This window comes from Musa acuminata, chromosome BXJ2-11, assembly GCF_036884655.1.
Source record: "Musa acuminata AAA Group cultivar baxijiao chromosome BXJ2-11, Cavendish_Baxijiao_AAA, whole genome shotgun sequence".
NCBI classification, from domain to species: Eukaryota; Viridiplantae; Streptophyta; class Magnoliopsida; order Zingiberales; family Musaceae; genus Musa; species Musa acuminata.
The window spans coordinates 21,089,694-21,115,516 of NC_088348.1; the positions used below are offsets into that span (position 1 = coordinate 21,089,694).

The 25,823-nt window shown below is 40.6% G+C and overlaps 1 protein-coding gene across 1 annotated transcript; it reads right to left on the bottom strand.

Annotated features, from left to right (window-relative positions):
- Nucleotides 1-561: 561 nt before the first annotated feature.
- LOC135626860 (probable BOI-related E3 ubiquitin-protein ligase 3) lies at nucleotides 562-3,233 on the bottom strand. Its single transcript, XM_065132630.1, has 4 exons — nucleotides 3,074-3,233; nucleotides 2,899-2,984; nucleotides 2,511-2,797; nucleotides 562-1,310 (listed from the first exon to the last, which is right to left on the bottom strand). Exons 1-4 carry the CDS (start codon nucleotides 3,148-3,150, stop codon nucleotides 789-791), a joined length of 972 nt encoding a protein of 323 aa, XP_064988702.1. The 5' UTR covers nucleotides 3,151-3,233; the 3' UTR covers nucleotides 562-788.
- Between the last annotated feature and the right edge of the window lie 22,590 nt (nucleotides 3,234-25,823).

Here is a 25,823-nt window from a genome sequence, read left to right on the forward strand (position 1 = left end):
GTGTCATGGATTAATTTTTGGCGCAGGATAAATATCTCAGCACCGTAGAACCCTTTGGGTGGCATCCGACGGGATGAAGTTTGGATTTAGGGCTACGTGTTGTCTTTAGTAAATCTACTTTTTCCAACAAAAGTGATACATAAATATAGACTTGCAGCTGCCTTTCGGTTATGAAAACCTTTTGTATCTAATAAAATCTAATAAATTTGTGTTGCTTGCCCCTCTTTTGTACCTAATAAAATCTAATTCCTTGTGCGTTGCTTGTGCATGACAACAATTTTAGACGCGCCTGATGCTCCGCATTGTCTTCGGCAAGACCGACTTCCGAGCAGGAAGTGATCTTATGTTAGTACATCGATACAAACTGAATATGTAAATTTAATCTATCTTATTCTTGATACCATGCCATGGCGCGTACTTACAAAAATCATCAATCTGAATCAAGATCATGAGCATGCAAATTTAAGCCGCCCAAAAATTTCATCCTTTAATGATCCGTCCACTACCAAGAAGCTCACCAAAATAGAAGCCAACACTGCAATATATTTCGCCAATAAAAGATTGAGTTAAAATTAATATCACGATGCTATAGAATCTCAAGCACATAAAGAGTACCATAAGTTCATGGTAAGTGGAACGATACAACACCAAGCAGAAGTCCACCTTCAAGTGCAGAACTTCCATACGTAATGTCCCTTAATGTCGATGGTCTCAAAGATATACAAAGCAACTAGGTCATGATGAGGACAGAAATGGTGGACACATCCAAGCAACACAACACAGATTCACTATAAATAGATCTCCATGCCAATGAACTTTGAGGACTGGCACAAAGGGCAGAAACTGAGCTTGCTCTCACACTCCTTGCACAAACAGAGATGTCGGCAAGGCAATAGAAGCATGCAAACCTCGTTCACTCCGCAGACCCTACAAGCCATCTCCTTTGAATCCTTGTTTTCCTTCAACATGAGTTGCAAACTGAAGTTTCCGTTGCAGCAAGAGGCCGTGTCATCGACCTCACTATCGCCACAACCCTCTCTGTTGTCCCTGTTCTGAGCATGAAGTTGTTCAAGATTATACTTGAGTGAATTAACCATGTTCTCATTGTACTTTGCTCGTTGCTGCCAGGCCCCGACTTCCATCACCAACTGTTTCATCTGTTCCTCGAGTTCCATATTTTTCTTATTGATGTTCTCCACTTCTGAATCTTTCTCCCTTATCTTTCTAAGAATCTTCTCCTCAACAAACGCAAGTGTTTGGAACTGTTTTGCTTGAAATTTCTCCAATATTGACTGCCTAAGGCGTTCACCCTAGAAATATATGAGCAGTTCTTGTTAGCACATGTTTTCCAATAATTCAAATCAGTATGCATAAGTACCCAAAAGGAAAATCCATGGAAGGATAATAAACATTAAAAGACACTCAAAGGACTAAAGGAAAAGACAATTAGTATCCAATGCTAGTAGAAAAAATCTATGCTGATATGGATGTTTAAATGCAAAAATTTATCATGTGAAACAATTAGCTCCTTTTGCTTCTACATACAAAGGAAATTGGTTTTATCTTAATCCTTTCTGAGAGCAACTACTACTATTTGATCAGTAGGAATAAGTAGATATTTTGATGAATACAATAAACAGCCTATCCTCCTTCATAAGACTTACGGACCAAATCTAGCACAACCTCAAGCAAGTTCACCAACAATGAATACTACTGTTAACTCGGAGCAATCAATGGGTTTCAAAATTGAATCAACATCAAAACAGTCATGCAAACTTTGACACTAGCATAAATAGAAGTATGATACAGAAACACCAGCAGTTAACAAATCCATCAAAAAGACAGTATGATCATATGTGAAGTTCAAAAAACAATGAGGATTAAAGGGAAGAAAACAGATTGATCGATTCACAAAACAAAAATTTGACCTCTTGTCAGTTTAATCAGAAGATAAAAGGTTTCTCAATATACAAGCAGTCGACTTAATGCTCGGCAGGACTCCTGATATTTCATAGGTCCACAGGAATGGTATAGCCATTAAATGTAATTTCACAGCTAGCTTAAAATGGGAGGAAGCAGACATCAATCAGGATAGAGAGAGAAGTTACAACTATGGGAGTAGCATTACTTGAATGCCAATCCAAGAAAAAATAACTCGTTAATCCAAAACAAAAGCAGTTCATGTAATCAATTGCAAACACAATAGTAAACTATTTTCTTCCAATCGACAAAAGCTGGACATCCTGTCCCCGCGAGAAAGTTACTCGTCACTGGTAAAGGCTTCATCGAATGCATAATCTAATGATGAACAGTTCACATTTTATCTTGACATCTCCCAGTAAGTCAGTGTAATGCAAAACAACGAATCAATTATTAATTGGAAGAGAAAATGTGGTATATCACTGGATAGACACATTTCAAACAATAATTTTCCAGGACTCAGCACAAGATAAGTAACAGAAGGTGACAGTATCAAACATAGTGAAAGATGGAGACAGTAGACACATTACTTCAATCTTGATGAAGCTGTCCATTTCGGCCACCATCCTCTGCAGCTCGCGATCAATATCCGCATCGACCATCGGGAGGAGCAGCGGTGACTCCCCAGAGGAAGCCGCCACCCTCCGATCATCCAACGACAGTCCCAGCCCGGTGGACACCGTCCCTGTCTGCAGAAAGTCGATGGACGATATCTGCGAGTTCTCTAGGAAGTCCTGCTCCTTGACCCGCTTCGTCCTCGGCTCCCATCCGTCCGCCGCCAAAACGGCGCTCGGTGAGACCCCCGTGACATTAGCTACTACAGAATCAAACACAAACAAGCGAGATTAGGTGGCAAGAAGTAATGCAAATGGGGAAAGTCGGAAACCCTAGAAACGAGTGAGAGAGAGAGAAGACTACGAGAAAGGTGAGATGGGTCCGGGAAGCCTGCGGCGTTGAAGAACGAAACCGGGGCGGAGAGATGGCCATCGATCGGCACAAAATTCCTGCTTTTTCTCGAAGGGATTTAAAATCGATTATTTTCATGTCGGATTTGAGGAAACAAAGAATCTAAAGGACGAGTTGGGATTAACACCTGAGGGGAATGGATTGCTGCTGCTGCTGCTGGTGATGGGGTTGATGGAGGTTGGGCTGCTGAGGGAAGAAAGCCATGGCGAGAAATGCGAGACTGCGAAAGGGGCAGAGATGAGAGAGAGAGAGAGAGAGAGCACAGGAGAAAGAGGTCAGATCACGTGACTTGATCCCCCAAATTGGGTCATTTGTAACAGCAAGCACGTGATTGGCCATGGGCTGAATTCTTCCTCCCAATTAATTAGAGGCCCAAACTTTTATCTTGCCATATAATAAGCACAATTTGATTGGGATGGGTTGGGTTTATAGTCAACGCTCCAAGCCTTCAAATCTTACGTATCTGTGTGTCACGATCGCCGGCCCACTGCCGAGGCGGATGTGACCAACGGTCGCGGCGGGGGTGCGACCGACGGCGGAGATGACGACAAGACAGGCCCCTGAGGAGCATAGCGTTGGAATTATAGTTTAAAATTCAAAAATTTATATAAATAATTTTAATATTAATAAAAATTATTTTAATAAAAGAATATATTGATTGGATCTTTAGGATATTTTTAGGTTTGATAAATAAAATAATAAATAAGAGACTCTCGTCAATATGAATATATTATAATTTATTAATTCAAATATCAATAATAATTTTATTTTATTTTATTTAAATTTTTAATATATTTTTATTATTTTATTTTGTGTTCACTAAATGATACTAGTTAAGTTACTCAGTGATCATATGTATAGTGATCATATGTATAGAAGAGATAATATCGATTAAATATCTGGTGAGAACCCTGATCAATCTCGGATGAGATTTCATCCTAAGATAGCATTTACACCCTTCCGATTTTTTTATAATTTTTTTAATATTTATTATTTTCAATTAGAATCCATATAAATTACTTTTTATCCCAATAATTTGAAACAAAAACAGGATGAATTTTGATTAAGAAATAATAGTGAAATCATCTCTTGGCTTCAGTATCATGCTTGAAACTAAGAGTATACTGAAATTGTAGATTCAAACGATACATATAACCATGTAATGGTCTTTGATCATCCTATCTTTAATCAATAATTTTTCATAGAAGCTCATATTTAAATAATAAATAATAACATTGAGAAAAGAATAAAATATGATAGATAATTTATCTTTTCTTGATGGAATTAAAATTAAATTTGATCTTCTTTGTTAACATAATGAAAAGGAATGACACTTGGTATTAGAGCTGTTGCTGTGAAGGCTACTTCTAAACATCTCGAAGTAGACCCGTCTTCCCGTCGGACTCTATCGAATCTGGGCTCCTTCTCCTACTGTCTCGTGGATCGTGACTCCATCTCAAAGTAGTGCAGCGTTTTCCACGGACGTCCTCCAGGATCGGTGCGTCAACCTTCTTCGAAGCTGAACAAGGGCCACCACGCCACGCCCTCTTCTCCTCCCTAAGCCAGCGATATTATTTACTGTCGCCCTTCCTCTGCCTCTTCCTGCGGAAGCAAAGTCGATGCAACCTTGCAACTGCAGAACTGTTGCACAGAGACTGCAGCACTACTGCATAGAGATCTGCAGCTTTACACAATATTGATCATTATCAATATTGATCAACAACCCACAACCCATTTGCCATCATTTGCCACCAACACCTCTTCCTCCCTGATCATTGTCTCGCTGCAGACTTCTAGTTGCTCCCACATATTGGTATATATCCTCCAAAAATCATAGTATTTTCCCACATACAAGCCTTATCTCCATAAATGTAGTAACCCTCGTTCCCTTTAAATTATCCAATGGTAGCAACTACGCATTCTGGCGCGCTCAATTCTCTAATTTGCTATTTGGCTATGATCTTTTAGGCTATGTTGATGGCTCCCTTCGTTGTCCACCAACGATGCTCTACATCCCAGGTGCACCCAGTCCAGTACCAAATCCGGACCACAAATTATGGTTACGCTAGGATCATCTCATCCTTCAAGCTATTCAAACCTCGGTCGCTGGATCCCTCGCCCCACTCATTTCTTCATGTGACATTACTGCCGAAGCTTGGTGTAAGTTGCAAACCACCCTAGCCAATTGTTCCCGCACTCGCATGCTTAGTCTCATGTTTGGTCTCATGACGATAAAACAATAGGGAAGTACTGTTGCTGATTATTTACATAACATAAGGATTATCATCGATAACTTGGCCTTGATAGGTCATTCCCTCAGTGATGAAGAAGTTACTGTCTATATCCTCAATGGCCTAGGAGACGAATACAAGGAATTGGCAGCAGCAATACACGCACGTGATTCGCCAGTGTCATTTGAAGGACTCTATGATAAGTTGACTGACTATGAGATATATCTCAAGCGTGAGGACAAGTTGCCAAGACCATCCATCATGGCTCAAGTCAGTCATAAATCTAAGAAGAAGAGCACCCTGTACAACAAATCTATCAACAAAGGTTTGGCTAGCATGCCTACACTTGTGGGCTCCAAACAAACCTCCCCTCCTCAACATTTCAATTACAACCATCAAGGCGGCTACTTCAATTATCCTCAACCTTGGCATCCTGATCACATAAATCAACAAAGAGTTATCTGCTAACTATGTGACAAAGTTGGCCACTCTGCAAAAGTCTGTAGAACTCGACCAAGACTTCCTCCTCCGTTGCATTGGCCTAACACAAATCTTACAATTACTTCAACTACTAGTCATCAAAATTGGATTATGGACTTTGGTGCATCTCATCACATCACCTCTGATTTACAAAACTTGTCCATCCAAAACGACTATGGCGAAAACGAAGACATCATCATCGGTGACGGTAACGGACTCCCCATTACTCATACTGGTTCTACAATGCTTAATTCACATAGCACTTCGTTTACGCTAGATGATGTTTTGTGTGCACCCCACATCAAACTAAACCTTATTTCTATTTCTTAGTTCTGCAAACAGAATTATACCTTAATTGAATTATTTTCTAACTCCTTTCTTGTCAAGGATTTGAGCACGAGGGCACCCTTGGTCCGAGGCCAGAGTAAAGACAACATTTATGAGTGTCCGTTAGTTCCACAAATCACCTAACTTAATACCGTCAAGTCCTTGGCTCCTTACAGTACTTATCTCTCACACATCTAGATATCTCTTTTGCAGTCAATAAATTATCTCAATTTATGCATCGACCATCTACTATGCATTGGTCTGCAATCAAATGAATATTGCGATATTTTCACCGGACTGTCAATCATGGTCTCTTTTTTCGCAAACACTCCCCCCTTCATCTCTATACTTTTGCTGATGCTGATTGGGCAAAGAATTTTGATTACAGGATATCCACATCAGGGTATATTCTTTTCCTTGGACCTAATCCAATCAGTTGGAGTTCCAAGAAGCAAAAGTCAGTTGCACGTTCTACAACTGATGCTGAATACCGTGCCATTGCCACCGCTACTACAAAACTCAATTGGATCATGAATCTCCTTAAGGAACTTGGCATCAACATCAACTCTACTCCTACAATATATTGTGACAATGTCGGAGCTACTTATCTATGCGCTAATCCGGTATTCCACTCCCGCATGAAACACATTGCCATCGATTTTCACTTTGTGCGAGAACAAGTTGTCAGACATCAACTACGTGTTTCTCACGTACATACTGCTGATCAACTAGCGGACTCTCTCATGAAGCCTCTCACTCGCAAATCGCTTTTACACATCGGTCCAAGATCGACTTCCTTGACAGAGATCTCCCCAACTACATGATAATATATCAGAAAGCTGTTAAGGATATTGAGAAGCAGATTTTTTATTTATCACTCCTATAGCCAATAGAAGAGAAGTGATAATGCTATTGAGATGTTAGATTTTATGACTGGATAAGATATATATAATATAATTAATTGGATTCTGATGAAATATTTTGGCCAATAAAAAAAAAGTCCACTAGGATTCCTTAGGAGATAATTAGGAACTCTCCTAATAGCTCATTTTAAACTATCTTTTCTTACCTATATATAGACAGGACCTCTAGGAACTAAATACAATAAGAAGAGAGAACATCTCACTAAACTCTTCTCCCTAAACCATAAATCTAGGTGGTCCTGTGAAAGGATAGGAAGAGATGAGAAGGATCTAGTTCCCCTTTATAGATTAACAATGATCTTGGATTAAAGACGGTGCTGTTGCAGATCAAACAGAGATCTCTTTTTTAGATGGCATCAAAAGATACACATCGTTAAATCAGATCTAAGTATTTGATTTCAATCCTGACATAAAAGATTGTTTTCGCATTTAATATAGCATATTATAGTTTTTATGTTTATAATTGGTATCAGAGTTTCGGTTTTTGAGATCAAATATATTAGATCTATTATTTTGTTTATGATGCATGAATGATCCCTTTTTCTCCAATGATCGACTTTGCTGTGAATCTGTTGATGACAATGTGCGTGCGTGCCGCAACGTGCATGCCGCAGCGCTGGGCAAATCTGTTGATGACAAAGCTACGCTGGGCAACGTCCGTGCCGCAACGCAGCATGCGGCAACCATACACAAGCATCACAGTGCCCATGCAACAGCCAACCGCACGAAGGCAGAATCCATCCAGGCGCTGGCCGCACAAAGGCAGACAGCCCCAACGGCGACCGCGCACGAGTAGCGGCAGTGTCGCATGTGCAGGCGACGGCGTAGGCTGGAACCGTCGTAACGGCCTCGCGCGAGCAACGGTAGCGCGCACGCACAGGCCGATTAGGGTTTTGGCATATTTATAATTTTGTCCTACATGCTAGGTTTCGTTAAATTATAGTTCTGCCCTTTATAGATTTAGTAATTCCAATTTATGTCCTGACAATATATTTACAGTTTTACCCTTATGAAATTGAGAATTTTAATTTATATTCTCAATTGTAAAATTGATAAATATGATTCATTATAATTATAATTGAATTTAATCATGATTATATTATGACTCTTTAATTAGAATTAATCTTTGATTTAAAAAATATATAAATTATGATTTAGTTTTTATAGTTTTCTTATATGAATTATTGATTTTACATGTAGTAAATAAAATCTAAATATTGTTCTTGAATATTCATTTAGTTATTCACATGTATATATTTGAAATTATGAAATAATGTTCATCTTTCAAGGCATGATTTATACATTATCATGATTATCATATGAGTTTCCTTTTGCTGATTAATGTTCAATAATTATTATTATTCTATTATTGAACTACTTAATATTAATGTTCAATAATTATTATGGTTGTTATTTTATTATTGAACTACTTAGCATTAATATTTAATAATTATTATGGTTATTATTTTATTATTGAACTGCTTAGTATTAATGTTTAATAATTATTATGATCATTATTTTATTATTAAGCTACTTAGTATTAATGTTTAATAATTATTATGATTGTTATTTTATTATTAAACTTCTTAGCATAAATTAAATTAAAAAATTTTGATGAATATTATTTATAATTCATCTCCCTATGTTTTATCTAACTTGTAGCTGCCAAAGTGGCCTGGGATGATAGGCTTGTGATGTGAATTATAATAAAAGTTATCATTTATAGAATATTTTAAATAATATTTTTTATTATTATATTACTCTTGTAGCCACCAAAGTGACCTAGACCAATAACTTATAAAATAATATTAAAGAATCAGTCCTAAATGATATTAAGGAAATAATATTCATAATGACACACATAATTAGGAGATTTAGATAATCCCAAAGGAGAATCTACTTGATGGGTTAGGATGATACTATTTTGGAAATCCTTACAGTTTAAGTTGTATACCCAAAGATAATAATACTATTCCACAACGATGGTATCAATCCTCTATAAATGATCTTGAGTGAACAGTAGATATGTCAATATTTCACCCAAAGGTGTAATATAGATGATATCAATAGTTCATCAAATTTTTAAGAAATTTAAAACATTAATGTTATTTTATATTTTTACAGTGGTACTTCCGTTCATACATTCATATGCTTCTAATGTCCATGTACTCTCTGGATCAAATTATTCAGAATGATTAGAGAATATGCAATTCACAATGAGTGTATTAGATCTTGATTTAGTATTACTTGTTGAAAAGCCTACAGACTTGACTAATGAAAGTATTGTATAACAAGTTAATGAAATGAAGGCTTGGGAAAGATATGATAGACTTAGTTTAATGTTCATAAGAATGACAATTACAAATAATATAAAGACTTCATTACCGATTGTAACTAGTGTACAGGAATATTTAAAGGTTATTGAAGACAGATTTAAATCTGTTGATAAGTCATTGGCTAGCACACTAATGAAAGAACTGACTACAGCTCAGTATGATGACACTCGAGGAATTCATGATCATATCCTTAATATGGTTGATAAAGCTACAAAACTTAAAGCATTATGCATGAATGTTGATGAGTCTTTCCTCGTGCAGTTCATTCTCAATTCTCTTCCTTCTCAGTTTGGTCCATTCAAGATTCATTATAATATAAATAAAGATAAGTGTGACTTGAATGAGTTAACTAGCATATGTGTTTAGGAAGAATTGAGATTAAAGTAGAAAAGTTTATATAATGTCATAACTACTACTCAAGGTGCTGGTAACAAGAAAAGAAAATTGAAGCATCATCAATCAAAGAAATTTATCGATCTGGAAATGTTAAACAGAATAATGAAAAAAAAGCTTTTACTATAAAGTACTTTTTTTGTGGCAAGAAAGGACATATGAAGAAGGACTACATTAAACGCAAGACTTGGTTCGAAAAGAAAGGTATTAACTCGACCTTTGTATGTTTCGAATCAAACATTACAGAAGTTCCTTCTAACACTTCGTGGATTGATTCAGGTACTTCAACTCATGTTACCAATAATATACGGAGATTTCATTCAATTCAAAAACCGAAAAAACATGAAAAATTCATCATTATGGAAATCGTCTTAAAGCGAAAGTGATATTAGTGGAAACTTATCATCTACGCTTAAAGAGGGGTCACTTGATGGATCTTGTTGACACATGTTATATTCCTACTATTTCTAGAAATTTAGTTTCTCTATCTAGAATTGATGAGTTATGATATTGTCTTTCTTTTGGTAATGGTAAACTCAATATATTTTGTGATTCAATAAAAGTTGATTCTAGAATTCTATGTGATGGTTTGTACATAATTAATTTGGATCTTGAGTTTGTAAAGACATTATTGATCCTACAATCAAGTGTTAGATTGAAACATAGTTTTAACAATGAAAGATCTTCTATATTGTGGCATAAATGATTGGGGCATATCTCTAAGGAAAGAATTGAAAGATTAGTGAAGGATAATATTTTGGAACATCTAAACTTCATTGATTTTGATGTTTATATAGATTACATTAAGAGAAAGCAAGCTAAACATATAAAGAAAAATGCCACAAGAAGTAAAGAACTCTTTAAAATTATTCATACTGATATTTGTAGACCACTCCATGTTTCTTGTTTTAGTAGAGAAAAGTATTTCATCACATTTATAGATGACCTATTTAGATATGGCTATATTTATCTAATGTTGGGAAATCTTGGGGGCGACATCACATGCGCAGCGGAAGAACAAGAAAACAAAATCCTCGATTCCCAAAAAGATGTTTGTCTTCGTGCGAAAATTGGTGCGCAAAATCCGCGAAACTTAAAACTACGTATAGAGTAGATTGTATTACCTAGGGGGATCGTATATCCCTGTTTCCTTGCAGATCCTTAGGAGAGGGTGAAGGAGGTCAAGCTCTGGCGGTGATCCACACACCAGGGTTGCAACAACGCTCCTCAAAACTCCAGGCCTGCTCTGAGGTGGAGAGGGAGAGGAGAATAGAAAAATGCAAGCAAAGGCTCTAGCCTATGAGGCTCTGAATCCCTCCTATTTATAGAGGTCCCTTGTCAAACCCTAATGGGTCCTCCCCTAGTGGGTATTGGATCTGCATCCAATAAGACAAGGGCTCCGTCGGATATCTCATATCCGAACCTCGACTCATCGCAATGCCTACCATATGTGTGTGACCCTCTAGGCCCAATATCGAGCTGGACGTGAGTCATACCCGTCAGAACTCCTTATAACTCAGTGAATTATTATCTCTATAATAATTCACTTGACTCATCGACTACGGACGTACTAGGCCACTACGCCGTAGTCCCCAGACGATACAGGGGAATCCAATCCATTGGACCTGTCTATCATCAGTTACCGTGTACCTATAGTCCCTCATCCATCTAATATCCCAGAGACCGTATATCGAGCATGGTGCTGTCAGACCCATACGGTTTCTACTCGAGTCTCGCTCTAATTGGATTCTCCTGGAGAACTCTTTCTCTCTCAACTCGAATGACCCTGGCTAGGGATTTGTCTGAGCAAGAACACATGGGATATTCCTCTCATGACGCCGAGAGTGGATGATTCTCTATCGACACTCAATAGCCCTCGTAAGGTCGACTAACACTCCCAATGACCAGCTGTACTAGATCTGGGACAACCAAACCTATAAGTCTGGTATCAAAGAGTGGAGCACTCATACAAGACATCCTTGGTGTCTCAAGTCTAAGGACCAGATATACCACTAGGACTATGGAATCGCTGTCTGACAATAAGGCATCATCAACCATCCAGCATTCCGTAAGCGGATCAATCAGTGCACTCATTCTCCAATGAGCACCTGTACTGTATCCCTAGTGTCCCTAGACGAGCAGCTATGTGACCAGCTGCATCCATCATATGGACGGGTATACAGCACACCAGTCTATCCGGTTATCACGATGTCCCTCTCGAGTAACCTATGACCGGGATTATTTAAGATATGTGTTTAAAGGTGAATCGATCTCATTATCGTGATCTCATCACGATCCGATTCCCATTGCACAAATCCAAGGGCATCACAATATATATATATATATATATATATATATATATATATATATATATATATATATATATATATATATATATATATATATATATATATATATATATATGCATTTATGCAATAGTTATAAAGTGATATACGCCAAAATATAATAAGCAAAAAAGATTCTGTATCAAGTCACACGTGCCATCACTCACGTGATTGGCTTGTTGGGCACCTATGACTAGCAATCTCCCACTTGACCTAAAGCCAATCACCTATGTGTCTGATCCCCATCAGACCCCTGTGACGATCAAAGACAATATGAGATAACGGCTTTGTCAGTGGATCTGCAATGTTATCATCGGATGGAACTCTTTCCACTGCTACATCTCCTCGGGTTACGATCTCTCTGATAAGCTGGAACCTCCTCAGAACACTTCTGATGAGACCTGGGTTCTCTTATTTGAGTAATCGCCCCATAGTTGTCACAATATAAGGAAGTCGATTTCTCGCTATCCGGAACGACTCCCAAATCTGTAATGAACTTCTTCAACCAGACTCCCTCTTTTGTTTCATCTGATGCAGCAATGTACTACGCCTCAGTGGTCGAGTCAGCAGTGGTATCTTGCTTGGAACTCTTCCAGCACACTGCTCCTCCATTCAAGGTGTACACATACCCTGAATTCGACTTGCTATCATCGACATCAGACTGAAAACTTGAGTCAGTGTAACCTTCAACCTTAAGGCTATTACCTCCATATATAAGTAAAGGATCCTTAATCCTTTTCAAGTACTTAAGGATACACTTTACTGCTTTCCAGTGCTCCAAGCCTGGATCCGCTTGATACCTGCTTGTGACACTCAGAGCATGCGCTATATCAAGCCTAGTACATAGCATGACATACATGATAGACCCTATTGCTAAGGCATAAGGTATCATATTCATGTTTGCCCTTTCTTCTAGAGTCTTTGGGGACATACTCGTAGAAAGCGATATCCCATGTCTCATCGGTATGAGACCTCTCTTGGAATTTTCCATTCCAAACCTTTTGACAATGATTTCTATGTACCTGGACTGGGACAAGTCAAGCATCCTCTTGAATCTATCTCTATAGATTCTAATCCCCAAGATATAGGATGCTTCCCCTAAGTCCTTCATGGAGAAGTGTCTAGATAACCAAGCATTTACTATAGATAGCATTCCTACGTCATTCCCAATGATGAGGATGTCATCCACATATAACACCAAAAAGGTGATAATACTCCCACTTACCTTCCTGTACACACAAGGCTCATCTTCGTTCTTAACGAAGTCATAAGATCTGATTGCCTCATCAAATCTTATGTTTTAACTTCGGGAAGCTTGCTTTAGTCCATAAATGGATATAAGCAACCTACACACCTTATCTGGGCAGTTCTTGGATACGAATCCCTCAGGTTGCATCATATACACCTCCTCCTCGAGGTTCCCATTGAGGAATGTGGTTTTCACATCCATCTGCCAGATCTCATAATCATAGTGTGCTGCAATAGCCAATAGAATTCTGATGGATTTTAGTATTGCTACGAGTGAGAAGATTTCGTCGTAGTCAACACCTTACCTTTGACGATACCCCTTAGCCACTAGCCTTGCTTTATAGGTCTCTACCTTTCCATCTACTCCGATCTTTTTCTTAAAAATCCACTTGCAACCGATGGGTACAATACCTTCGGGCGCATCAACTAGGTTCCAAACCTTATTAGAGTACATAGAATCCATCTCAGAATTCATGGCTTATTGCCACTTCCTGGGGTCTATACTCATAATAGCCTCCTCGTAGGTCTGAGGATCAATATCCTCAACATCCTCTTCTCTAATATGTCCCACATATCTCTTAGGGGGATGGGATACTCTATCAGACCTGCGTAAAGTTGAAACTTGTGTATTAGGTACTTGAACAGACTCGGGCTGTAGAGTGGTGCTTGAGCTTGGTTCTCCAACCTCGCTCAACTCTATCATTCTCCCACTGTCTCCGCCAAAAATGTGTTCCTTCTCAAGGAACACTGCTCTCTTAGCTACAAAGACCTTTTGGTCCTCGAGATGATAAAAAAAATACCCACAAGTTTTCATGGGGTATCCCACAAATTTGCATCGCTCTGTCCTTGATTCTAACTTATCAGGGTTGTGTCTTTTAACATGGGCAGGGCAGCCCCAAATCTTAACAATCTTAAGATCAAGTTTCTTCCCTTTCCATATCTCATATGGTGTAGACACTACCGACTTAGTTGAAACTCTGTTCAGAAGGTAAGCTTTGGTTTCTAGGGCATATCCCCAGAATGAGATAGGTAGGTCAGCGAAACTCATCATGGACCATACCATATCTAATAACATACGATTTCTCCTTTCAGAGACACCATTGAGCTAAGGTGTATAAGGAGATGTCCATTGGGATAATATCCCATGATCCTTGAGGAACTGAGTAAACTCTGCCTAAGTACTCACCTGCTCGATCTGATCGAAGAGTTTTGATACTCTTTCCAGTCTGGTTCTCCACCTCATTCTTATACTCTTTGAATTTCTCAAAGGCCTCGGACTTGTTCTTCATTAAGTACACATATCCATACCTTGAGAAATCATCATTAAATGTAATGAAGTAGGCGTAACCACCAATGGCATGAGTTAACATGGGTCCACATACATCCCTATGTATGAGTTCCAACAGCTCAGTGGCTCCCTCTCCAATTCCACTAAATGGAGAGTTGGTCAGTTTTTCACGAAGGCAAGGCTCGCAAGTTGCATATGACACATAGTCGAATGGATCTAGATATCCATCATTTAGCAACTTTTGAAACATTCCCTCATGGATATGACCTAGCCTACAATGCCATAGGTATGCACTGTTCACCACATCTCGTTTCCTCTTAGACACTTTTACATTCATGATATGTGGAGTAGTGTCTTGCATAAACAAACCTTTATGCAATATTCCTCTCGTCAATCTCCCCTCAGCTTTGCTAGAATTTACAATAAATTGTAGATATAATAAGCAATACTGGTATCCAATACCAATGCACTATCACAAAAATCTGCCAATTGGAGATTGATCATGAATGTACCTGAAGCTTCTCCAAGCTTCTATTTCGCCCTTTCTGCAAGGTACTCTTTGTAGTTCCTCTTCCAGTGCCCATCTTTACCACAGTAGAAGCACTGGCCTTTGTCCTTTGCTGGGTCTTTCTTAGCAACCTTTGCTTTACCAGGTTTGCCCTTGCCCTTTCCCTTCTTAAGGGACCTTTCTGCTTTCCATTTCTTTCTAGTCTCACCAATGTAAAGAACTGGCTTCTCTTTCTTAATAGTACACTCTGCCTCCCTCAACATATTGAGGAGCTTTGGGAGAGTCACCTTAAGCTTGTTCATATTAAAATTTATTATGAACTGTGAAAAGGAATCAGGTAGGGACTGAAGCACAATGTCCACACACAAGTTATCCTCTAGGACCATTCCTAGACCTGTGAGTTTCTCTATCCACTCAATCATCTTTAGGACATGGTTCTGAACCGATGTCCCCTCATCATCCTAGCGCGGAAGAGGCTCTTGGATATCTCATATCGCTGAGTCCTTCCCTGTTCCTCAAACAATTTGCGGACATGTAGGAGAATAGATCTGGCATCCATCTTTTCATGTTGTCTCTGTAACTCAGGAGTCATAGAGCCCAACATATAGCACTGAGCAAGAGTGGAGTCATCAATGTACTTCATGTAGCGAGCGATCTCATCCTCGTTTGCCCCTTCTTCGGGCGTAGGCATCACTATACCAAGGACGTACACGATTTTCTCCGCTGTGAGAACAATTCTCAAGTTACGGAGCCAATCCATATAATTTGGACCAGTGAGGCGGTTGACATCAAGTATACTACGTAAGGGATTTGAAAGTGACATTTTATAAAATAAAGATGCAGTAGAAATGAATAACATGCAGATTTTGCAAGAAATAAACTATCAAGATATGGACTTCTATCTTAATATGCTCCCACTATTTTACTAACGAGTCATGCGACACCCTCAGCACGTGAAACGGAAGTCTCCGGCAGACTTCTAGTGGGGATCAAGATCCAATCAGCGTCTTAGTATAACCTCGAGGGACTCGACCAATCACACTAAGCCTAAAAGGTAGGCAACTCTTGCCGATCACAACTCCTTGTGATTCCCGTCATGTTCGGCCTTCGAATCACCATGGCCTCAAGGGACTCAACCAACCATGATGCTCGGTTAAGTCAACACCTTCGTTACAAGATGAGTCTGATTTGATGATATACCCTCGAGGGACTCGACCAAGCATACCATGCCCTCAGGTCACCGATGACCTCTCTCTGTCGTAAGCAAGATAGCGAATCGCGATATAGGTGAGTCTCGAGGGACTCGACCAACTCAACCTACACCGGGAATCAGTTTCTACTTATAACGATGGAAGGCCACGTGGGTCAATCTAATTGCCTCACGTTTACCGACTTAATATTATCGAGAGATGTTTCTATGATTTGGTCTTCTAATATGACATATCATATATATACATATTTAATATATATACATATCTAGTATGTGTATAAGCAATCACACCAGATGATCATGGTGTTGCGAAATCTTGGGGGCGACATCATATGCGCAGTGGAAGAATAAGAAAACAAAATCCCCGATTCCCAAAGAGATGTTCGTCGTCATGCGAAGATTGGTGCGCACAATCTGCGAAACTTAAAACTGCGTATAGAGTAGATTGTGTCACCTAGGGAGATCGTATATCCCTGTTTCCTTGCAGATCCTTAGGAGAGGGTGAAGGAGGTCAAGCGTCCTCCTCTCTAGTAGTGATCCACACAGCAGGGTTGCGACGACGCTCCTCAAAACTCCAGGCCTGCTCTGAGGTGGAGAGAGAGAGGAGAATAGGAAAGGCAAGCAAAGGCTCTAGGCCATGAGGCTCTGAATCCCTCCTATTTATAGAGGTCACCTGTCAGACCCTAATGGGTCCTCCCCTAGTGGGTATTGGATCTGCATCCAATAAGACAAGGGCTCCGTCAGATATCTCATATCTGAACCTCTACTTATCGCAATGCCTACCATACGTGTGTGACCCTCTAGACCCAATATCGAGCTGGCCGTGAGTCATACCTGTCAGAACTCCTTCTAACTCAGTGAATTATTATCTCTGTAATAATTCACTCGACTTATCGACTACGGACGTACTAGGCCACTACGTCGTAGTCCTAAGACGATATAGGGGAATCCAATCCATTAGACCTGTCTGTCCTCAGTTACCGTGTATCTATAGTCCCTCATCCATCTAATATCCCAGAGACCGTATATCGAGCATGGTGCTGTCAGACCCATACGGTTTCTACTCGAGTCTCGCTCTAATCGGATTCTCCCGGAGAACTCTTTCTCTCTCAACCCGAATGACCCTGGCCAGGGATTTGTCTGAGCAAGAATACATGGGATATTTCTCTCATGACGCCGAGAGTGGATGATCCTCTATCGACACTCAATAGCCCTCGTAAGGTCGACTACCACTCCCAATGACCAGTTGTACTAGATCTGGGATAACCAAACCTATAAGTCTGGTATCAAAGAGTGGAGCACTCATACAGGACATCCTTGGTGTCTCAAGTCTAAGGACCAGATATACCACTAGGACTACGGAATTGCTATCTGACAATAAGGCATCATCAACTATCCAGCATTCCGTAAGCGGATTAATCAGTGAACTCATTCTCCAATGAGCACCTGTACTGTATCCCTAGTGTCCCTACACGAGCAGCTATGAGACCAACTGCATCCATCATATGGACGGATATACAGCATACTAGTCTGTCCGGTTATCACGATGTCCCTCTCGAGTAACCTATGATCGGGATTATTTAGGATATATGTTTAAAGGTGAATCGATCTCATTATCGTGGTTTCATCACGATCCGATTCCCATTGCACAAATCCAAGGACATCAAAATATATATATATATATATACATTTATGCAATAGTTATAAAGTGATATACGCCAAAATATAATAAGCAAAAAGATTCTGTATCAAGTCACACGTGCCATCACTCACGTGATTGGCTTGCTGGGCACCTATGGCTAGCAATCTCCCACTTGACCTAAAGTCAATCACCTATGTGTCTGATCCCCATCAGACCCCTGTGACGCTCAAAGACAATCTGAGACAACGACTTTGTCAGTGGATCTGCAATGTTATCTCCCACTTGCAATGTTATCTCCCACTTGCAATCTGAGACAATCTCCCACTTGCAATGTTATTTTCGAATGAAACTCTTTCCACTACTACATCTCCTCGGGTTACGATCACTCTGATAATCTGGAACCTCCTCAGAACACTTCTGACGAGACCCGGGTTCCCTTATTTGAGTAATCGTCCCATAGTTGTCGCAATATAAGGAAGTCGACTTCTCGCTATCCGTAACGACTCCCAAATCTGTGATGATAATCTTCAACCAGACTCCCTCCTTTGCTGCATCTGATGCAGTAATGTACTCCGCCTCTGTGGTCGAGTCAGCAGTGGTATCTTGCTTGGAACTCTTCCAGCACACTGCTATCATCTACATCAGACTGAAAACTTGAGTCAGTGTAGCCTTCAACCTTAAGGCTATTACCTCCATATATAAGTAAAGGATCCTTAATCCTTTTCAAGTACTTAAGGATACACTTTACTGCTTTCCTGTGCTCCAAGCATGGATCCGCTTGATACCTGCTTGTGACACTCAGAGCATGCGCTATATCAAGCCTAGTACATAGCATGACATACATGATAGACCCTATTGCTAAGGCATAAGGTATCATATTCATGTTCGCCCTTTCTTCTGGAGTCTTTGGGGACATACTCGTAGAAAGCGATATCCCATGTCTCATCGGTATGAGACCTCTCTTGGAATTTTCCATGCCAAACCTTTTGACAATGGTTTCTATGTACTTGGACTAGGATAAGCCAAGAATCCTCTTGGATCTATCTCTATAGATTCTAATCCCTAAGATATAAGATGCTTCCCCTAAGTCATTAATGGAGAAGTGTCTAGATAACCAAGCCTTTACTGTGGATAGCATTCCTACGTCGTTCCCAATGATGAGGATGTCATCCACATTGAACACCAAAAAAGATGATAGCGCTCCCACTTACCTTCCTGTACACACAAGGCTCATCTTCGTTCTTAACGAAGTCATAAGATCTGATTGCCTCATCAAATCTTATGTTCCAACTTCGGGAAGCTTGCTTTAGTCCATAAATGGATCTAAGCGACCTACACACCTTATATGGGCAGTTCTTGGACACGAATCCCTCAAGTTGCATCATATATACCTCCTCCTCGAGGTTCCCATTGAGGAATGCAGTTTTCACATCCATCTGCCAGATCTCATAATCATAGTGTACTATAATAGCCAATAGAATTCTGATGGATTTTAGCATTACTATGGGTGAGAAGGTTTCGTCGTAGTCAACACCTTGCCTTTGACGATACCCCTTAGCCACTAGCCTTGCTTTATAGGTCTCTACCTTTCCATCTACTCCGATCTTTTTCTTAAAGATCCACTTGCAACCGATGGGTACAATACCTTCGGTCGCATCAACTAGGTTTCAAACCTTATTAGAGTACATAGAATCCATCTCAGAATTCATGGCTTCTTGCTACTTCCCGGAGTCTATACTCATAATAGCCTCCTCGTAGGTCTGAGGATCAATATCCTCAACATCCTCTCCTCTAATATGTCTCACATATCTCTTAGGGGGATGGGATACTCTATCAGACCTGCGTAAAGTTGAAACTTGTGTATTAGGTACCTGAACAGACTCGGTTTGTAGAGTGGTGCTTGAGCTTGGTTCTCCAACCTCGCTCAACTCTATCATTCTCCCACTATCTCCGCCAAGAATGTGTTCCTTCTCAAGGAACATTGCTCTCTTAGCTACAAAGACCTTTTGGTCCTCGAGATGATAGAAATAATACCCATAAGTTTTCATGGGGTATCCCACAAATTTACATCACTCTGTCCTTGATTCTAACTTATCGGGGTTGTGTCTTTTAACGTGGGCAGGGCAGCCTCAAATCTTAACAACCTTAAGATCAGGCTTCTTTCTTTTCCATATCTTATATGATGTACACACTACCGAATTAGTTGGAACTCTGTTCAGAAGGTAAGCTGCGGTCTCTAGGGCATATCCCTAAAATAAGATGGGTAGGTCAGCGAAACTCATCATGGACTGTACCATATCTAATAGCGTACGATTCCTTCTTTCAGAGACACCATTGAGCTGAGGTGTATAAGGAGATGTCCATTGGGATAATATCTCGTGGTCCTTGAGGAACTGAGTAAACTCTGTACTTAAGTACTCACCTCCTCGATCTGATCGAAGAGTTTTGATACTCTTTCCAGTCTGGTTCTCCACCTCATTCTTATACTTTTTGAATTTCTCAAAGGCCTCAGACTTGTTCTTCATTAAGTACACATATCCATACCTTGAGAAATCATCAGTAAATGTAATGAAGTAGGAGTAACCTCCAATGGCATGAGTTGACATGGGTCCACATACATCACTATGTATGAGTTCCAACAACTCAGTGGCTCTCTCTCTCTAGTTCCACTAAATGGAGAGTTGGTCCGTTTTTTACGAATGCAAGGCTCACAAGTTGCATATGACACATAGTCGAATGGATCTAGATATCCATCATTTAGCAACTTTTGAATCATTCCCTCATGGATATGACCTAGCCTACAATGCCATAGGTATACACTGTTCACCTCCTCTCGTTTCCTCTTAGACACTTTTACATTCATGATATGTGGAGTAGTGTCTAACATAAATAAACCATTATGCAATGTTCCTTTCGTGATGATCTTATTATCTAATAATATCGAACAACCATTGTTCTCAAAAATAAATTTATATCCACTAACTATTAAACATGAAATGGAGATAATGTTTTTGATAATAGAAGGAACAAAACAACATGCATCTAATGCAATAAAAACTCCACTAGGCAGATGTTGGGCGACCTCGCCAACAGCTACTACAGCAACTTTTGCTCCATTACCCATCTTGAGGTCCATCTAGCCTCTCTCTAGTCTCCTAGGCCTTGCCAGAATCTGCAACGAATTGCATATATGATAAGCACTATCGGTATCCAATACCCATGTGTTATCATAAGAGTCTGACAAATGGAGACTGATCATGAATGTACCTGAAGCTTTATTAAGCTTTTGTTTCGCCCTTTCTGCAAGGTACTCTTTGCAGTTTCTCTTCCAGTGCCCATCTTTACCACAGTGGAAGCACTGACCTTTGTCCTTTGCTGGGTCTTTCTTAGCAATCTTTGCTTTACCTGGTTTGCCCTTGCCCTTTCCCTTCTTAAGGGACCTTTCTGCTTTCCTTTTCTTATTGGTATCACCAGTGTAGAGAACTGGCTTCTCTTTCTTAATAGTACTCTCTGCCTCCCTCAACATATTGAGGAGCTCTGAGAGAGTCAACTCAAGCTTGTTCATATTAAAATTCATTATGAACTGTGAAAAGGAATCTGGTAGGGACTAAAGCATAATGTCCACACACAAGTTATCCTCTAGGACCATTCCTAGACCTGTGAGTTTCTCTATCCACTCATTCATCTTTAGGATATGGTTCTAAACCGGTGTCCCCTTAGTCATCCTAGCGCGGAAGAGGCTCTTGGATATCTCATATCGCTGAGTCCTTCCCTGTTCCTCAAACAATTTGCGGACATTTAGGAGAATAGATCTGGCATCCATCTTTTCATGTTGTCTCTGTAACTCAGGAGTCATAGAGCCCAACATATAGCACTGAGCAAGAGTGGAGTCATCAATGTACTTCACGTAGCGAGCGATCTCATCCTCGTTTGCCCCTTCTTCGGGCGTAGGCATCACTATATCAAGGACGTACACGATTTTCTCCGCTATGAGAACAATTCTCAAGTCACGGAGCCAATCCGTATAATTTGGACCAGTGATGCGATTGACATCAAGTATGCCACGTAAGGGATTTGAAAGCGACATTTTCTGAAAATAAAGATGTAGTAGAAATGAATAACATGCAGATTTTGCAAGAAATAAACTATCAAGATATGGACTTCTATCTTAATATGCTCCCACTATTTTACTAACGAGTCACGTGACACCATCAGCACGTGAAACGGAAGTCTCCAGCAGACTTCTAGTGGGGATCAGGATCCAATCAGCGTCTTAGTGTAACCTCGAGGGACTCGACCAATCACACTAAGCCTAAAAGGTAGGCAACTCTTGCCGATCACAACTCCTTGTGATTCCCGTCATGTTCGGCCTCCGATTCACCATGGCCTCGAGGGACTCGACCAACCATGATGCTCGGTTAAGTCAACACCTTCGTTACAAGATGAGTCTGATTTGATGATATACCCTCGAGGGACTCGACCAAGCATACCATGCCCTCAGGTCACCGGTGACATCTCTATGTCGTAAGAAAGATAGCGAATCACGATATAGGTGAGTCTCGAGGGACTCGACCAACTCAACCTACATCGGGAATCGATTCCTACTCATAACGATGGAAGGCCACGTGGGTCAATCTAATTGCCTCACGTTTACCGACTTAATATTATCGAGAGATGTTTCTATGATTTGGTCTCCTAATATGACATGTCACACATATACATATTTAATATATATCTACATCACATGCAAATATATATACATATCTATGTGTATAAGCAATCACACCAGATGATCATGGACCACAACCTAATATGATTAGGCCCGAGCCAGTAGGCCTAATCACTCACATCAAGATCTATGTGTGCAACGGTGCATCTCCATGCCCTATGATCGTCTATCTCGTCCTCGTCGGTTTCGTCGACATCTTGATGCATCTTCATGCATCACGATCGTCCGTCTCGTGGGTCCCGCTATCGCATCCACGCTCCCGCTGTGCCTCCTCATGTGATTACAACTTAATCATAGGCACGCGGGCCCGACAATAAACGAGAAATATAATAGAGGCTCGTAGACCTCAATAATAACAATCACAAGTACACACATCACACGGTCCATGATCATCCGTCCACACATCATACATCACATGTATAAATAATCATCATCATGTAAGACTACTAGATAATAATAAAAAATAATAATCAACTAAACCTTTTAATTAATTAATATTTTCTGAAATCAGGGACATATAGGGAATTTCTGAATTTATAGGGGTATTTTCGTAATTTGGACAAAAGACAGAAACTGGAATTTCTCAAATTTTGAGGGGCAAAACTATCTTTTACCCAGAAAACCCTAATGCCCTACTACCCTTTGCTGCTGCCACCGCCGCCGCCGCCACCCTGCTGGCGGCGGCCTGTGCGGCGAGGGGCGGGGCTCTGCCCTCGCCTGCGGGCGGCACGCCTGCTGGCGGCGCTGCCGCTACAGGTGGGCGCCCCCGCGGGCGTCGCCGCCTCCGCGGGCAGTTCTGCCGGCGGGGCAACGCCCGCAGGCGGTGCTGCCCCTGCAGGTTGGCGCCCCTACGGGCGCCGCCACCCCTGTGGTGGGGGGGGGGGGGGTGGGGGGGGGGGGGGGGGGGGCGGTGGTTTCGCCCGCGGGAGAAGCCGCCGCAGGCGCCTCTGCCCGCGGGCTGCCAGCTCCGCCGGACGCAAGCGTGCTGTAAGCAGGCCGCCGGCCGGCTGCTGTAGACGCAGCCCCTATGCTGCCTACCATCGGCTGTGCTGCACGCACGCAGATCGAGGGCAACGCTGTTCTTTCTTACTATTGCGTCAACGATTTTAACATCAAAAGTTTTTCCTAAACACAACACACGCAGTTCAAAACCAATCATTCGCACGAACAACCTAGCTCTGATACCACTGTTGGGAAATGTTGTGGGCGACATCACAAGCACAGTGGAAGAACAAGAAAACAAAATCCCCGATTCTCAAAAAGATGTTCGTCGTCGTGCGAAAATTGGTGCGCAAAATCTGCGAAACTTAAAACTGCGTATAGAGTAGATTGTGTTACATAGGGGGATCGTATATCCCTGTTTCCTTGCAGATCCTTAGGAGAGGATGAAGGAGGTCAAGCGTCCTCCTCTCTAGCGGTGATCCACACAGCAGGGTTGCGACGACGCTCCTCAAAACTCCAGGCCTGCTCTGAGGTGATCGTTAGAACTCCTTCTAACTCAGTGAATTATTATCTCTGTAATAATTCACTTGACTCATCGACTACAAACGTACTAGGCCACTACGCCGTAGTCCCCAGACGATAGGGAATCCAATCCATTGGACATGTCTGTCCTCAGTTACCGTGTACCTATAGTCCCTCATCCATCTAATATCCCTGAGACCGTATATCGAGCATGGTGCTGTCAGACCCATACGGTTTTTACTCGAGTCTTGCTCTAATCGGATTCTCCCGGAGAACTCTTTCTCTCTCAACCCGAATGACCCTGGCTAGGGATTTGTCTGAGCAAGAACACATGGGATATTCCTCTCATGACGCTGAGAGTGGATGATCCTCTATCGACACTCAATAGCCCTCGTAACGTCGACTACCACTCCCAATGACCAGCTGTACTAGATCTGGGACAGCCAAACTTATAAGTCTGGTATTAAAGAGTGGAGCACTCATACAGGACATCCTTGGTGTCTCAAGTCTAAGGACCAGATATACCACTAGGACTACGGAATCGCTGTCTAACAATAAGGCATCATCAACCATCCAACATTCCGTAAGCGGATCAATTAGTGAACTCATTCTCCAATGAGCACCTGTACTGTATCCCTAGTGTCCTTACACGAGCAGCTATGAGACCAGCTGCATCCATCATATGGACGGGTATACAGCACACCAGTCTATCCGGTTATCACTATGTCCCTCTCGAGTAACCTATGACCGAGATTATTTAGGATATGTGTTTAAAGGTGAATCAATCTCATTATCGTGATCTCATCACGATCCGATTCTCATTCCACAAATCCAAGGACATCACTATATATATATATATATATATATATATATATATATATATATATATATATATATATATATGCATTTATGCAATAGTTATAAAGTGATATACGCCAAAATATAATAAGCAAAAAAGATTCTGTATCAAGTTACACGTGCCATCACTCACGTGATTGGCTTGCTGGGCACCTATGACTAGCATCCAATACATGAAAAGTCTCAAGCTATTGATACTTTTGAAGTGTACATAAATGAGGTCGAGAGACAATTAGATAGAAAAGTTAAAATTATCAGATCTGATAGGGGTGGTAAATTTTATAGTAGATATGATGGATCTGGTCAGAATATTAGTCATTTTGCTAGATTCCTAGAATAATGGGGTATTTGTGTTCAATATGTATTACCAGGTGTGCCACAGCAGAACGGTGTTGCTGAAAAGCAAAATCGTACTCTTATAGATATGGTTAGGAGTATGATGAGTTATTCCTCTGTACTTGAGTCGATGTGGGGTGAAGCTCTTATGACAATTATATATATCTTAAACATGATTCCTAGTAAGTCAGTTTCATTAACTCCATTTGAGTTATGGACTAGTAGGAAGCTCAGTTGGAGACATTTACATATTTGGGGATTTTAGTCCACATGAAAAGAAATTAGATCCAAGAATTATTTCAGGATATTTTATTGGTTATCCAAAAAAATCCAAGGAATACAAATTTTATTGTCCTAATTATAGTATGCGGATAGTAGAATCTGGCAAAGCAAAATTTCAAGAAAATGGTGAAATCAGTGGGAGTGAAAAATCTCGAAGGATCAATTTTGATATCGAAGATATTCAGGTTAATTCTTCTATATCATCTCCTATTCAAGAAATTGTTGTTCCTCAAATCAATGAGAGTATTGATAAGGGTGAACAACAAAATAACATCGA

What these genes read in the sequence shown, in the direction of transcription:
- LOC135626860 (XM_065132630.1), bottom strand. Translation starts at nt 3,150, where the DNA reads ATGGCTTTCTTCCCTCAGCAGCCCAACCTCCATCAACCCCATCACCAG. An exon ending in CAGCAATCCATTCCCCTCAG is followed by an intron (nt 2,985 to 3,073) that starts GTGTTAATCCCA and finishes GAGAAAAAGCAG; the next exon opens with GAATTTTGTGCCGATCGATG. An exon ending in GGACCCATCTCACCTTTCTC is followed by an intron (nt 2,798 to 2,898) that starts GTAGTCTTCTCT and finishes TTGATTCTGTAG; the next exon opens with TAGCTAATGTCACGGGGGTC.